Raw genomic sequence first — 15,690 nt, forward strand, 5'->3', positions numbered from 1 at the left:
ATCTAAGAAGTGACCATGGCCAGGCAGCCATGAAGGTGGACACAGATCAGGGCACAGGCTGACTCATGCTTTGCAGGTGGATGTGGCGGCTGCAAGGGAGGCATGCTGGGTCAGAGTGGACCCTCTGAGCAGCAGACACCCAGCAGGGAGGGACCTACAAATGTGAGCTAGAACAACCACAGTATAGCTTACATGAACAGATAAAAGGAAGATATAAGAATTTACTTCCACTAATAAATGAACACAAATGTGGTAAAAAAAAAAAGAACATACATTACGTTTTTTTTTTTTTTAAAGATTTATTATTATTGGAAAGCCGGATATACAGAGAGGAGGAGAGACAGAGAGGAAGATCTTCCATCCGATGTTTCACTCCCCAAGTGAGCCACAACGGGCCGGTGCGCGCCGATCCGAAGCCGGGAACCTGGAACCTCTTCCAGGTCTCCCATGTGCGTGCAGGGTCCCAAAGCTTTGGGCCATCCTCGACTGCTTTCCCAGGCCACAAGCAGGGAGCTGGATGGGAAGTGGAGCTGCCGGGATTAGAACCAGTGCCCATATGGGATCCCGGCGCGTTCAAAGCAAGGCCACGTGGCCGGGCCCCATACATTACGTTTTAAAGATTTATTTTTAATTTGGAAAGCAGATTTACAGAGAGAAGAAGAGTCACGGAGAAAGATGTTCCATCCACTGGCTCACTCCCCAAATGGCTGCAATGGCCAGAGCTGAGCTGATCCGAAGCTAGGAGCCAGGAACTTCTTCCAGGTCTCCCACATGGGTGCAGGAACCCAAAGCTTTGGGCCATTCTCTACTGCTTTTCCAGGCCACAAGCAGGTAGCTGGATGGGAAGTGGAGCAGCTGGGACACGAACTGGTGCCCAAATGGGACATCAGTGCTGCAGACAGAGGTTCAGCATTATATACCACAGCGCTGGTCCAAAACAGACGGTGTTAACGAATGAATCAGATGAAGTAAAGAATGAACAGGGGGTGAAATGATGAGGAAAGCAGAATATGACCTCATACAACAACTATAACATTAAATCTAAATGGGTTAGACATCCCAATACAGAGGTGGAGGTTTTCAGACTGGATGGTGACTGAAGTGAAGGAGGAGGAGGACAGAGCAAACACAATGCTTCCTGCCAATAGAGACAGCATTTGGCAGGCCGTGCACAAGTGAATTATCGGAGACATAGACAGGGACTGTCAGCAATCAAGGTTGTAAGGAAAAGATACAGGAAGATATAGCCACACACACACGTCCCTCCACAGGGTAGCTGCTGGCATCTAAAGGGGGAAAGCCCAAAAACATAGGAATCCACGAAAATGGAAGTAAAACACAGCTTAATCTGATGCAAAACCTATACAGTTTTTTTATAAGATGCAGAACTTTTTAGAGTATCTCCTAGAAAATCCATATTGTTACAGGAAATTTAATCATTCAGAAACAGGACAATTAACTCCAATGAGGACAGGGTGTATAGACGGTCCACCAATGGGGACAGGGTTTACAAAAAGTCCACCAATAGGGAGAGGGTATAAAGTTCACCAATGTTCAGCTCCATAATGCACCTGCCTCTTAATAGTGGGACATTCTGGATAAACCGCTAGGCATTCCCTGAGCTGGCTGGAAATGCCCCATGGCCAGACCTCAGCCTGATCAGCCCGAGGAATGTCTATGGTCAGAGATCTCAGTTTGACCAGTCCAAGCAATGTTTTTGGTCAGATCCAGGGTGCAGGTGGCTGTCAGAGGCTGAGAGTAAATGCCAAGTTAACTCCAACAAATGCAATTGTTTGTTAACTACCCTGTGACACAACTCAGCAACTGTAAAGAGTTTAGGTTCAGATAAAGGTCACTGCTACCACTCTGAAAGGTGTTGACCAGACAGCACCTCTGAGGATCTGCAGGGAGTGCCACGGTCAGTGGTCAGTCATCTTCCTAGGGACTACGGGAGGAATTCCAGGCCTGAGGCTGTGGGGGAGGACATGACACTCCTCTGTCCCCTGCACCTCCCTAAGGGCTAACAAAGCCGCTGCTGGGATGGCTGAGTTTGGGCAGCAATGGGTGCCCAGGACAGTCGGGCTTCTGTCTGCAACACCAGTTTCCTGTACAGGCACCAATTCAGCCTACAGCTCCCAGCAAGCATGCCTGGGAGGTAGTAGCAGATGGACCAAGGGCCTGTACCCCATCACCCCCGTGGGAGATGCATCCAGAAGAAGCTCCTGGCTGGCTGGCCCAGTGCCTGTTTGTGGGGACAGAACCAGGGATGGGGGTGTCTCTCCTCTCTCTCCCTCTGTGGAGAGCGGGGCTTTGCCCCAAGATGGCGCTTGTTATTGTCTTCTCAAGGCACAAAGGCAGTAAACAAGTTTTAGGAAGTTGTAGAAGATTGGTTCAAGGTCTCATGCAGTCTGCATGGTGTGCGCGTGATCAGAGTTGTGATTGGTGTGTGTGTGCGTGATCAAGGCTGTGATTGGTGTGTTTGATGCGTGGCCAAGCAGCCCTGTTGCAATTGGCTGTTGATAGGGTTTTAACCTAAGTTTGAGAGAGAACAAAGAAGAAGAAGAACAAAGAGGAGTAGTGGTAGAGTAGTAGTAGCAGTAGTAGAAGAGGAAGCCTGTAAATATGCTGTAGTTACTGTCCTTCTGTATTATACTTGGATTTCTTGTTTTGTTATGTTATGTAATTAGTTTGTCCTTCAATAAATCCTCATAAGAGCAAGCACCTGTGTCGGAGCTTCACTCGCTGGACGAGGGACCCCGTTATCTGGTGCCGTGACTCGGATGATAAAAGTCAGCCGGTGAGTACCAAGAAGTTAATTAGCTGAGCAAATTGCTCAGGGAGTTGCTTACAGCTGCAATTAGTTTTCAACTGAGCCTTTGCTCAGGGAGTTTGCAACTGGGCAGATAGCTCAGGAAGCCGCTAAAGGGAAAAAATAATAATAATAAAATAAGTGACTGAGCGAAAAGCTCAGGGAGCTGCCTATCGGCAGGGGTGTGCACACCAATGATCGCGGTGAAAGCGACAATTTTTTTGAAATTTGCGGCAAAAACGAAAATTCTTTTGAAGCTCGCGGTGAAGCGACGATCCTTTCAAGGTCCTTTCAAGGTCGCAATAAGCGACGGAATGGGGAACTTGCAGTCTTCTGTAAAAATGCAGAATCTTTTGCAGAGGTTGCTGAAGAAAAACGGCACGCCGGTAAAGGCAAAAACAGTGCTTTCATTTTTACAAACAGTGCAGCAGCATGCCCCTTGGTTTTTAGAAGAGGGTATGCTAAATGTGCCACAGTGGGAACATCTCGGAAGGGATTTATATAAAGCTGATCAACTTAAACCTCTCCCTCCGGGTACTGTGGGATTCTGGTCTCTGATTAAGTCTTGTCTAGTAGATAAGACAGATAAATTCAAGGAATTGTTACAAGAAGGTGAAGCAGCTCTCTGCGAGCTTCAGGAGGATGCTTCTCAGCCAAGTAGTGTTGGTGAGAGAGCAGAACCTGGAAGTAGTCAGGATAGTGAGGAAGAACATTCGGGTGAGGAGCTGGATGCTGTGACCAAGGGCACCGAGAAGCTAGCCTTAAAGCCGCCTAGAAAGGCCCGACGGACTCCTGTGCCACCCCCTCGGGAGCCTCTGGTGGCACCCAGTGCACCGCCTTGGCCACACTCCGATCCCCCTGGGTGGGCTGCGCCCAGTGAGGCAGTGAGGCCGCAGCCCAGGGAGGTTCAGTCATGGCATGATATTGTTGGAGTCAAACAGGTTTTTCCTGTTAGAGAGGACCGGACCCAGAACCCTGCAGTTCGTTTGCATGACCCCTTAAATTTTAAGCTAATAAAAGATTTGAAGATTGCTGTGGATTCTTATGGGGTTCATGCGCCTTACACTATGGCTGTTTTGGATCAGTTGGCTGCTGATGTTTTGACTCCTGAGGACTGGAGGAATGTAGCCAAGGCCACTCTCTCCCCAGGCCAATACTTGCTTTGGAGAGCTGCTTGCCGAGAGCTAGCAATAGATATTGCCCGCCGTAATGCTCAGGCTGGGAACCCCACATGGAATGAGGAGGCGTTATTAGGGGAAGGTGCTCATGCTGGCCAACAACAGCAGATTCAGTACCCTGAGCCATTGTATTTACAGGTTGCTAACGTAGCCACTGGAGCTTGGAAGGCAATACAGAGTAAGGGTGATGTGCGTTATTCCATTGCAAAGGTGACTCAGGGACCTAATGAGCCTTATGCAGACTTTGTGAGCCGTCTCATGGAAGTGGCAGGGAAATTATTCCCGGATGTAGAACAAGCCATGCCTCTGGTAAAGCAACTTGCCTATGAGAATGCAAATAGATGGTGCCGTGAGGCTATACGCCCATGGAAGCATAAGCCACTAGATACTTGGATAAAACTCTGTAGGGATGTGCATGACCAAGTTACTGCAGGAGTAATTCAGGCTAAAGAGCAGGCTAAAGTCATCATGAATGCTATGCGACAGGAAAGACAGGCTGAAAGTCGTACTCATGTTTGTTTTAAATGTGGGAAGTTGGGACATTTTAGAAGGGATTGTCGCCAGAGAGGGCCGGCTCGACCGACTTCGCGACCTAGGCTTTGCCAACGTTGTGGCAAGGGAAATCATTGGGCACATGAATGTAGGTCGATGTCCAATGTGATTGGCCGCCCCCTGGTCAGAAGTTACAGGCCAAAAAACGGGCATTGGGGCCCAGCATCCCGGGGCCCCTACAGAACTTACGGGGTGCACCAGGACCCACAGGCACAGAAGGAGGAGTCATTCGCCGAGCCACACCTGGCAGCGCGGGACTGGACCTCTGTGCCACCTCCCACTTGGTACTGACTCCAGAGATGGGCCCACAAGCCCTGGAGACAGATTTCCAAGGGCCTCTCCCTGATGGTACAGTAGGAATAGTGTTTGGACGGAGCTCAAAAACTATGCGAGGTCTAGTTGTTCACCCAGGAGTAATAGATTCAGACTTCACAGGCATTGTCAAAGTTATGCTTTCTTCACCTAGAGGTATTACAGTTATTACTCCAGGGGAGCGCATTGCCCAATTGTTAGTTCTTCCTAGTTGCCATGCACGTTGGAGAAGTCGCGGTGCAAGTCGAGGTGATGGAGGTTTTGGGTCTTCAGGTGACGCTTTAGTCAACCTGTCTGTCTCCCTTAAGGATCGACCTTTGGCAACACTCATGCTGCGGGGGATCCCCTTTGAAGGGTTGCTGGACACTGGAGCCGATGTCAGCATTATCCGGCAGGCTGATTGGCCTAAAGATTGGCCCTTACGGCAATCTAGTCAGACCCTCCGTGGGCTGGGAATAGCTGACCAGCCACAGCAGAGTGCTTCCATCATTCCTTGGACTGACCGTGAAGGTCATAAGGGCTCTTTTCAGCCTTATGTCTGCACCATTCCCGTGACCCTATGGGGTCGAGAGGTCTTAAGTGCTATGGGCCTTCGCCTTAGCAATGAGTTCTATCAAGCCGGGAGCCAGCAGGCATGGAATATCATGGAGAATATGGGCTATTCAGGAAAAGGTCTAGGCAAAAGTGAACAAGGGAGAATAGAGCCAATTCCAATTAAACAGCATCCAGAAAGGACAGGATTGGGTTTTCAGCCGGGGCCACTGCGCAACGACAACGACAGCCACTAAAGATCACATGGGTATCAGATGATCCCGTATGGGTGTCGCAGTGGCCCCTGACCTCTGAAAAGTTAATGGCTGCCCAATCATTAGTATCAGAGCAATTGTCACTAGGACATATAGTGCCTTCAGTATCCCCTTGGAATACACCTATTTTTGTCATTAAAAAGAAGTCAGGGAAGTGGCGATTTTTACATGATCTTCGTGCTATAAATGCAACTATGCAGCCTATGGGTGCAGTACAGCCTGGAGTGCCTCTTGCCACCGCAGTGCCTAGAGATTGGTATCTTGTTGTGATTGATATTAAAGATTGTTTTTTCTCTATACCTTTACACCCCCAGGATTCTGAACGCTTTGCTTTCACTTTGCCCTCTATTAATCATCAGGGTCCTGATCAGAGGTATCAATGGGTTGTGCTTCCGCAAGGTATGATGAATAGTCCTACTATGTGCCAGTTGTATGTAGCTCAAGCACTGTGCCCAGTACGAAAGAAGTTCTCGCAGCTCTGCATATACCATTATATGGATGATATCCTTGTGGCAGGAAAGCAGAGCAGTGAAGTACAAGCCGCTCTAGTGTACTTGAAACAAGAACTGGCGCAGTGGGGACTATATATTGCTCCTGAAAAGATTCAGGAGGGCACTAGTGTGAAATATCTGGGGCTGCAAATGACAGCCCGACAGGTTGCCCCATTACAGGTTAATATCAGAGTGGATGGTTTGAAGACTCTTAATGATTTTCAGCAGGTATTGGGACATATTAACTGGATACGTCCCTATCTGCGTTTGACTCCCAAAGACTTGGAGCCTCTGTTTCAGATTCTTCATGGGGATCCTGCTTTAACTTCCCCTCGCACGTTAACTCCTGAAGGGCGTGCTGCTCTTGATTTGGTTCAGCGGCGGCTTCAGGAAGCTCAGGTGGAGCGTTGCGATCCTTCACAACCTCTTTCAGTTTTAGTGATTCCAGAGAGCATCCCAGCTGCTTTGTTATGGCAAGGAGGACCATTGGTGTGGATTTATCTCCCTATACAACCCACTAAGGTCCTTGCTATTTTTCCAGAGCTTATGGGTCAAGTAATTCTTAAAGCTGTAGAGAAAGCTCGAGAAGCTTTTGGTATGTATCCTACTTTGTGTGTTACTCCTTATTCCAAAGAAATTATTGCCAATTTATCTCAAACAATAGATGTTTGGGCTATTCTGATGTCCTGTTTTTCCTTATATTTTGATACACATTATCCAGCCCATCCTTGGGTACAATTTTGTAAAGAAGTTCCTTTATGTTTTCCTAGAGTGGTAAGAAAGCGGCCTATTGAGAAAGCACGACTTGTCTTTACAGATGGGGCTAAAGGTGGTACTGGAGCAGTTCTTTTAGATACCCAAGTTTTCCCTGTTGCGGTTGCTTCTTCTTCTCCTCAAGCAGCGGAGTTGGCTGCTGTTGCCCTAGCCCTTCGGCTGGTGCCCGAGCCCCTAAATCTTCTTTCCGATAGCTTATATGTGGTGAATGCTGTTAGAAGTCTTGAGATGGTGGAGTATATTTTGCCTCGATCCACAGTGCATGAAGCTCTGTTTTTAGTCCGTCAACTATTGTTGTCCCGGACTAATCCCCTCTATGTGGGCTTCATTCGGGCACATTCCAATTTGCCCGGGCCCCTGGCTGATGGCAATGCCAGAGCTGATTTTGCTTCTAGATTTCTTCTGGCATTCTCCGTGGAGGAAGAGGCAGAGCGTTTTCACCAGCGGTGGCATGTCAGTGCCAAGACCCTGGTGAAACGTTTTCCCATTTCTCGAGATGCGGCCCGTAGTATTATTAAACATTGCCAACATTGTGTCCCCTTTCTTTCTCAGCCTCATTCTGGGGTTAATCCCCGTGGTCTTATGCCCAATCATGTATGGCAGATGGATGTTACCCATGTTCCTAGTTTTGGTCGTCTTTCTTTTGTCCATGTTTCTATTGATACTTGCTCTGGGGTTCTTTTTGCCTCAGCTCATACAGGAGAGAAAGTTCAAGATGTTATTTCTCATTGTCTCCAGGCCTTTGCAGCCTGGGGCGTTCCACGGTGTTATAAAACTGATAATGGTCCTGCCTACACAGCTAAAGCATTTAGCACATTTTGCTCTGAATTTGGAATTAAGCATTCTACTGGCATCCCATATAATCCTACAGGTCAAGCCGTGGTGGAAAGAGCTCATGCGGTAATTAAGGCCCTGTTATTAAAACAGAAAGGGGGAATTGGAGCCTCCTTATACCCAAAAAGCCCTAAACATCAATTGGCTCTAGTAACATACATTTTTAATTTTTTGAATTTGGATTTGGATGGTCGTTCTGCTGCTGAGCGTCACACAGCAGGCCCAGGTTTTAGTAAGGATTGGGTGATGTGGAAGGATGTATTAACGAAACAATGGAAGGGCCCGCATCCTGTCCTACGACGGACGCGAGGTGCAGTTTCTGTTTTTCCGCAGGACTCGGACGGACCAGTGTGGGTGCCAGAACGTTTAACGCGAACAATAAGAAAATCAGAGCAAGATGAACCTGTGGATGTGGTGGATGCTGACCGGACTGATGTTTCTTCAGACAATGGAGGCGTGGACTCCAGGATTCCCGCTGACTAATTCTGCCACCGCCAAGCCTGTACCCTGATGTGGTGTTATGGAATGGCAGTTTATTATTTTCCTCAAGTTACCAAAGTGCTATGTTCTTTTCATGTGTTACCTGTGTTGGTTGATTCCACTTTTCTAAGGCCTCAAACTGATGGAACTCATATTGATGAACATAATGTTACATTTCAACTGCAAGATTGTGTTCCTACAGATGGAGGTCCAGTGTGTAATGGTCTTGTTCAATCTGTAGAGCCTTGTTTGTTAACACATGCTATTAATGTATGTCATTTTACTGTGTTTCCGGCAGCTAATTATTCTGTGTTGTATGAAGTTAAGCCTCAGTATATTTGCTTAGCTAATGCTAGGTCTGATGAATTGGCATTTATGGGATTACCCTCTCCATTTGTTGGGTGCATTGAGCACCTTGAGGTTCTTTATTGGTTTGGTGATATTTTTTATCTGTTGCCTGATCTAGTGGAGGATGTTCAAGTTTCTTGGACGCCTCGTGTGTTGCCTCTGCCATCAATTACTGTTTCTTTGCCCATCGCACAAATCCTTCAAAATTCTGAACAGTTGAAAAATCATTTGAAGCGTAATGAAAAACAGTTGGAAGAGTATCAAGTAGCCACCACTATAACTAGTGGCAAGTTACTCCAAGTGCAGACCGCTATAGAGCATGATTCCAATAGTAGATGGTGGGATTTTCTCTTCTCTAGCCCTACCGCCACGCATCATTTTTCTGGAGTGTTTATTTTTCTGAGCTGTGTGTTTGGTGGTTTAGTGTTTTTGTGTGTTTGCAACTGTGGAATGTATGTGTATACCAAGAATCAATCGCGTAAGAACCTCCTGCAACAGCAGATCCTGGCTCAAGCCGTTCTCGCTCTCCAAAAGAATGATTCCCCTAAGGTATGGCTTAACATGCTGGATCGGTAGTCAATGACGGGTAAGTATCCAATAAGGCTTTACCAACCTAAGACAGGCGCCACGAGCCAGGTGGTTAGCCGATGACGGGTAAGGGAAGCTGAATTTGGAACACCTAAGACAGGCACGATCCCTTAGTTAATAAAACAAAAAGGGGGAATTGTGGAGAGCGGGGCTTTGCCCCAAGATGGCGCTTGTTATTGTCTTCTCAAGGCACAAAGGCAGTAAACAAGTTTTAGGAAGTTGTAGAGGATTGGTTCAAGGTCTCATGCAGTCTGCATGGTGTGCGCGTGATCAGAGTTGTGATTGGTGTGTGTGTGCGTGATCAAGGCTGTGATTGGTGTGTTTGATGCGTGGCCAAGCAGCCCTGTTGCAATTGGCTGTTGATAGGGTTTTAACCTAAGTTTGAGAGAGAACAAAGAAGAAGAAGAACAAAGAGGAGTAGTGGTAGAGTAGTAGTAGCAGTAGTAGAAGAGGAAGCCTGTAAATATGCTGTAGTTACTGTCCTTCTGTATTATACTTGGATTTCTTGTTTTGTTATGTTATGTAATTAGTTTGTCCTTCAATAAATCCTCATAAGAGCAAGCACCTGTGTCGGAGCTTCACTCGCTGGACGAGGGACCCCGTTATCCCTCTCTTTGGGGAGTCTTTCTGTCTTTCTCTCTTCCCCTCTCCCCCATGCTTTCCAATTAGACAAATGTCCAAAAGGATAAAGGATAAAAAGCCAAGTGACACCCAACTTGGGGAAGCAGAAATAGGGCCAGCACCTCAGGGCAGGGCTATAACTGCCAATTGATCCCAGGCTGTGAGTGAGGGGGTGCCATCCCCACTGAACCCATGACTGTCATGACTGTCCCCTCAGGAGCCCTGCCAGAACCACAGGATGGCCATGCCCCCAGAGAGACCAGGTTCACGCTGCTGTCCATGCAGCCTGCCTGGTTGGGGCTGGGCAGCCTCAGCTGGAGGGGGCACACCGCTATGTGCCTGGTCATGGTCTGACCCGACTCTGAGAGTAGGATGGTGGCATCCCTGCCCCATGGTTGCGACACCTGCAGGAAGGGGTTAGAGGGGAATTGGTTCTGAGGTGCCAGCCAGGGTTGGGGCACCACCTTGAACCCAGATGGGAGGAAGGAGTTAGGGCACTGCTGAGGCCCTGTGGGTGAGGTGGCAGCCCCAGCCCCACAAACCTGCTGTGTGACATAGGGGTGCAGGGAGCCCGGGGCTGGGTCAGTGGAGACAGACAGAGAGGGAGGCTGCCTTGTAGGTCTGAGTGCTGCAGCTTTGGGCTTCGAGCCGCGTGGGGAGGGAACCGGCCAGGATGAGGGGGCCCCCCCCCGCAGGCGCGAGATCTCAGGCTTGGCCAGCCTCCCTCGAGCCTTGCGCCTTGCGTGGCATAAGCCCCTGCCCAGCTCAAGCCTCCGCAGGACCACGTGGCCAACCCTTGGGTGCGAGCAGGACGCGTCGTCACCACATCCCCCGGCGCCACCAAGCCTCGTTTCCTTGGAAACCAAAGCAGGCTCCTGGCAACGCGGCCCACGGCGTGGGGGTCGCGACTCCCGCACGGCTGATCCGTATCCCCTCCCGGAAGACGCTGGGCGCAGAAACCACGCAAACGCGCACTCGGAGTAAAATGCATGCTCATGTGGGGACGTTGTTGGTGTCCCCTCTGGAGACAGGGGAGCCCCACTCTCCCCACCTCCGCCGCGGGGCATTGGCCCAGCCCGCACTCACCAGAAGGGGGTAGGGTGGCGGGAGACGGGAGCAGACTGGTGGCTCCAGAGCGCCCGCTCCACCTCCCGCCGTGCTTGGTGGCTTCGCCACAATTAGCTCCGCGTGAGTCAGCGGAAGGAGCTGGGAAGCACGGAACGCCCGCAGGTCTCCAGCTCCCAAGACCTGGGGGCCCAGTGGCGATGATCCTCCCGCCCCTTTGAGTCCAGGGTCATAGGGGCCGAGGGTCCCCCCCTCCTTGGACGCGGGTGCTGTGAGCCGTCTCAGGACAAGCGACTTCCCGCGCATCCGCCCTCCGGGGAGATTCCGGCTGTCCCTGCAGCTCACTGGAGTCCTGGCAAGGTTCTCGCCTCAGTGGAACTGGGGGCCAGGCACCTCCACTGCCACGCGCACGCTCACTGCACACACAGCATTCCCCTGTGTGCACACATGCACGCACTTGTGTACACTCACCAAGACCCTCATGCACATGGACATTGTGTGCACACTCAACTCGACCCCCGTGCGCACACCAGCCGCACATCCCGTGTGCACACTTACCACGCCCCACGTGCGCATGCACGCCGAACCCTCCCACACACACAAGCACACCAGCGGCAGCTCCCGAAGGTCCAGATTCCATCCCACCCCCACAACTCGCGGACTCACACCTTCTGCACTGAGCCGCTCCCCTTCCAGACCCTTCCTCTCCCACCCCACCCACCCCACCCCATCCCTGCTCGAGATCCTAGGCCTCCCAGCGCCAGCGGGCGGGTGGGCGTGGGGCAAGACCCCGGCCAGGAGGGAAGGGAGGCCACTCGTGGGGGGGGGGTTCCTGGAGTCCGGGAGGTGGGAGGGGCGAGGGGTGGGGCCCAGGGGTTCCCCCCACACACCCTGCCCCCAGATAGAGAGACCCGGGCCGAGGAGGAATCGTGGCGGACAGACCCGCGGCTGGAGGCGCATCCCGGGCGAGGCGAAGGAGCTGGTGCGGGCACGGGAGGGCGGTGCCAGGGCGAGGCGCGCCGGGCCACGGTGGGGGGAGCTGAGCGTCCCGGGAGCGGCGCCGCGGGCTGTGAGGAGGGGGCGCGCGCGCCCTGCGGTGCTCCGCGGTGCATCGGTTCCCGGCGCGGGGTCGCGGCGGCAGCGGCGGCGGGAGGCGCGGGATGCGGACTCCGGCGGCGACGGCGGCGCGGGCCCGGCAGGACGCGGGAGGATGAAGAGGAGGCCGGCAGTCCGGCCGCGCGGCGCCGGGAGGAGGCGCAGGCGGCGGGGGCGGCGGCGGGCGGCGGCGGGCGCGCGGGGCGCGGGCCGGCTCGGGCGCGGAGGATGAAGTGGAGCGTCCGCGGGGCCTGCGCCGCGCTCTCCTCCTGCCTCCTGCTCGCCTGCGCGCTCAGCGCCGCCGCCGTCGGCCTCAAGTGCTTCTCGCTGGGTTCGGAGCTGCGCGGGGAGCCGTTCCGGTTGGGGGCAGCCGCCGGCGCCTTCTACTCAGGACTGCTGCTGGCTGCCGGCCTCTCGCTGCTCGGCGCTGCCCTGCTCTGCTGCGGGCACCGAGATGCGCCCCTCGCAGGGCCGGGCCCGGGGCTGGGGCCGTCCGCGGCCGCGCCGGGGGCTCCGGAGGCCGCGCCAGGCGAGCCGGGGCCAGGGCCGGGGTCGGTGGCAGTGGCAGTGGAGCCCGCGGCACCTGGGCGCGGCCAGAACCTGCTGCTGTTGGGCGTGCTGGTCTTCATGCTGGGGGTCCTGAGCGCCTTCGCGGGCGCCGTGATCGACGGGGACACCGTGTCCCTGGTGGAACGCAAGTACTCCCACTACTGCCTGCCCCCGCGCGCGCCCGCCGCCGCTGCCCCCGGCCCAGGCGCGCCGCGCGCCCGCGCTGCCCTGGACAGCGCCACGTCCGCCAAGTGCCGGCAGCTCAAGGACTACCAGCGCGGCCTGGTGCTCTCCACCGTCTTCAACTCGCTCGAGTGCCTGCTGGGCCTGCTCAGCCTCCTGCTGGTCAAGAGCTACAAGTCCTCGCAGGCCCGGCGCGGCCGGCACGGCCGGCGGCGGGCTGGCCGGGTCCTGGCACGGCCGCGCAACGGCAGCGGTGGTGGCGGCGTCGGCCCCGGGCTCCGCGTGCAAACGCCGGCTTCCCGGGCGCGGAGGGGCCGGCGCGGCCGGCGGGGGCGGCGGCTGCAGCCGCGGCCGAGCGAGGCCTGCATCCTGGCCCCGGAGGAGTCGGACCTGGCCAACCCCGGAGACTGCCCGGCCTTTGCCGCGCTGCACGCCGTCTCCTACATCAACGTGAGCGCCCTCCACGCGTGCGAAGAGGCGGGCGTGGAGGTGCGTTGCGGAGGGCATCCGTCGGTGGAGCTGCCCGGCTACGCTCCCTCGGACCCCGACCTCAATGCCTCCTACCCTTACTGCTGCCGGCCGCCCTGCGAGGTGGCGCGCCCCTGGGAGCCAGGCCGGGTCTGCTGAGCGCCCAGGCGGCCGCGCCCCCGGGCCAGGGAGGGGGGCGCTCCTGTGTCTCGGTGTCGGGTCCCGTGCTGGCGTCCGCGGTCGCGGGGCTTGGCTGGCGCGGACGGAACCGGAGCTGGCCGCGGCTCGCGCAGTGGCCCCTTGTCCACGGATGTGCCTGCTTCTGTCCGCTCTTTCTTACCGTCCCGCGCCCCGTGAGCGGTGAACACGTTTGTAAATTGACCGCCGTTCCGACTGCTGCGTCCTTTGTCAAGCCGACCGCTTATGCTGCACCGGGGTCAGGAGGGACTCGGGGTTTGTCCGTCCAGAGGTGCGCGCCCTCTGACTGGGAAACGGCCTTGTGTGGCCTCGGCCGCACCGCGGGACTCCCTGTCGGTTCCTCTGCTGGCCCGCTGGCTTTTGCCGGCGAGTGGGGCGGGCCAGCAACTGGGCAATTCACACTCCCAGCGGGAAGTGCGTTCACCCTCCTGGGAGCCCCTGCTGACCTTCGTTGTGAGCAGGATCCTTTGTGTGGACACACCTCAACCGGGTCCCTGGGCACTGACACAGCGAGCGCAGAAACGGAAAAAGCGGCCGCCGCGTGCGGGTGCTGAGGTTGGGGGTCCTTGCAAGGTGCTTACGGTATGACTAGACACTGGCAGGCTCTGGGACCGGTCATGGAGAGGCTGTGGGTTCAGTGCTGCTCAAAGCCAGAGCTGGCCAGGAGCCCCCGTAGAGGCCCACAGAGGGCGGTGTCCCTCCATTCTCAGGGACCAGATGGAGGTGGAGCTGCCTTCCGGTGCCCACGTGTGCCGCTGAAGCTGCAACTCCCACGCGGCCTGAGGCCCAGATCCCAGCGGGCAGTGACAAGTGGCATCCTCCAGGGACTCCCCAGGCCCTCCTGACAGGGCCAGCATTCCAGGGCGAGTGAAGCCTCACCTGTGTCCAGTCAGAAAGTAGACAGTGCTCCTCTGGGCCTTGCCATGTACCCGGAGAAAGCCACTGTGGCCAGTGTTTCCTACTGCCCTCACCTGGGGTCAAGCGCTGAGAGCAGCACTCTGGGCATCGGTGGGGCTGGGCAGGGACATGAGTCTGACCTGCACCTTCTCTTCAGTGTCGTATAACCCACGCAGCTTAGCATGTTTGATGGCAAATTTACCATCAGAATTGGTGACTTCAGGTGTCCGCTTTTTTTAAAAAAAAAAAAATTGTTGCTTTTTTTTTTTTTTTAATTGCAAAGGCAGACATACAAAGAAGAGACAAAGATTTTCCATCGGCTGATTCACTCCCAGATTTTGACTGCAATGGCCAGAGCCGAGCTGAACTGAAGCCAGGAGCTTCTTCCAGGTCTCTCACGCAGGTGCAGGGTCAAAGGCTTTGGGCTGTCCTCTACTATTCCAGGCCACAAGCAAGGAGCTGGAAGGGAAGTGGAGCAACCTGGACATAAACCGGCGCTCATATGGGATCCCAGCACTTGTAAGGTGAGCACTTTAGCCATTAGGCCACTGCACCCGGCCCAGGTGTTCTCTTTTCTTGAGGTGGTGGTAGCAGCAGTGCCTGTGGCCAAGGCAGGCAGAGCTGGGAGTCGCCTTTGGGCATCAGTTGGGCAGGCAGCAGGCAGAGGCTCGGCCACAGGAGACAGCCGCTTTCCTTGTCTGTTGGAGTGAACCAGTTACCACATGTGACTACTGGGGGAGCCAGGTGAGCCAGGTGAACTCAATGGGAGGTGACAAGTGAGCTGGGTGAACCAGGTAGGCAGGTGAGGCAGGTGAAGTAGGGGAAGAGAGGTGAACTATGTGAACTAGGTGAGACAGAGGAACCAGGTGAGAGAGGTGAATTCGGGGAGATAGGTAGGCCAAGTAAGCTGGTCTAAGACCTGGCCTGGCTCTGTGTACAAGAACAGAGGCTGGAGGGAGCGCTAGAGGTTAGAGGCGTGGTTTTTTTTTTTTTATTTATTTTTTATTTGTGGAATGACACTGCACCCTAGACCCCGACTCAAATGCTTATCCCAGGAGAAACGACCACACCCTCTCGATGGGTTCTGTCCTGGAGAAGGCTGCTGGTGACTGGCCACAGAAGACCCTTGTATGTTTTCACTGAAAAGAAACCCTTCTGCCTGGGCTCACTTCACAGGTGCTTGCAACAGCCAAAGCTGCGGGAGAGAGGAGCTACGCTGGGTTTCTACCGCAGTGGGCTATCTCTGGCAATCAGGAACTGTGGGGAACAGGGCCGGCCTCAGATAGGCCAAGTTGTACCTGTAGGTGTGTGTGTAGACAGCGTGTATATGCTTTTTGTGTGTAGATGGAGACGGAGTGTGTAGATGTGGGTTGGAGTATGTGTGTGTGTAGATGTGGGTAGGAATAAGTGTGTAGGTATGTGTGTAGATGTGGGTAGAGGTG

At 54.1% G+C, this 15,690-nt stretch overlaps 1 protein-coding gene across 1 annotated transcript; it reads left to right on the forward strand.

Annotated features, from left to right (window-relative positions):
* Nucleotides 1–11,795: 11,795 nt before the first annotated feature.
* TMEM271 (transmembrane protein 271) lies at nt 11,796–13,534 on the forward strand. The gene has a single exon (XM_058670446.1). The coding sequence runs from the start codon at nt 12,182–12,184 to the stop codon at nt 13,310–13,312; it is 1,131 nt and encodes a 376-aa protein (XP_058526429.1). The 5' UTR covers nt 11,796–12,181; the 3' UTR covers nt 13,313–13,534.
* The last annotated feature ends 2,156 nt before the right edge of the window (nt 13,535–15,690 follow it).

The sequence above is a fragment of the Ochotona princeps genome, chromosome 11, assembly GCF_030435755.1.
Source record: "Ochotona princeps isolate mOchPri1 chromosome 11, mOchPri1.hap1, whole genome shotgun sequence".
In the NCBI taxonomy this organism is placed as follows: domain Eukaryota; kingdom Metazoa; phylum Chordata; class Mammalia; order Lagomorpha; family Ochotonidae; genus Ochotona; species Ochotona princeps.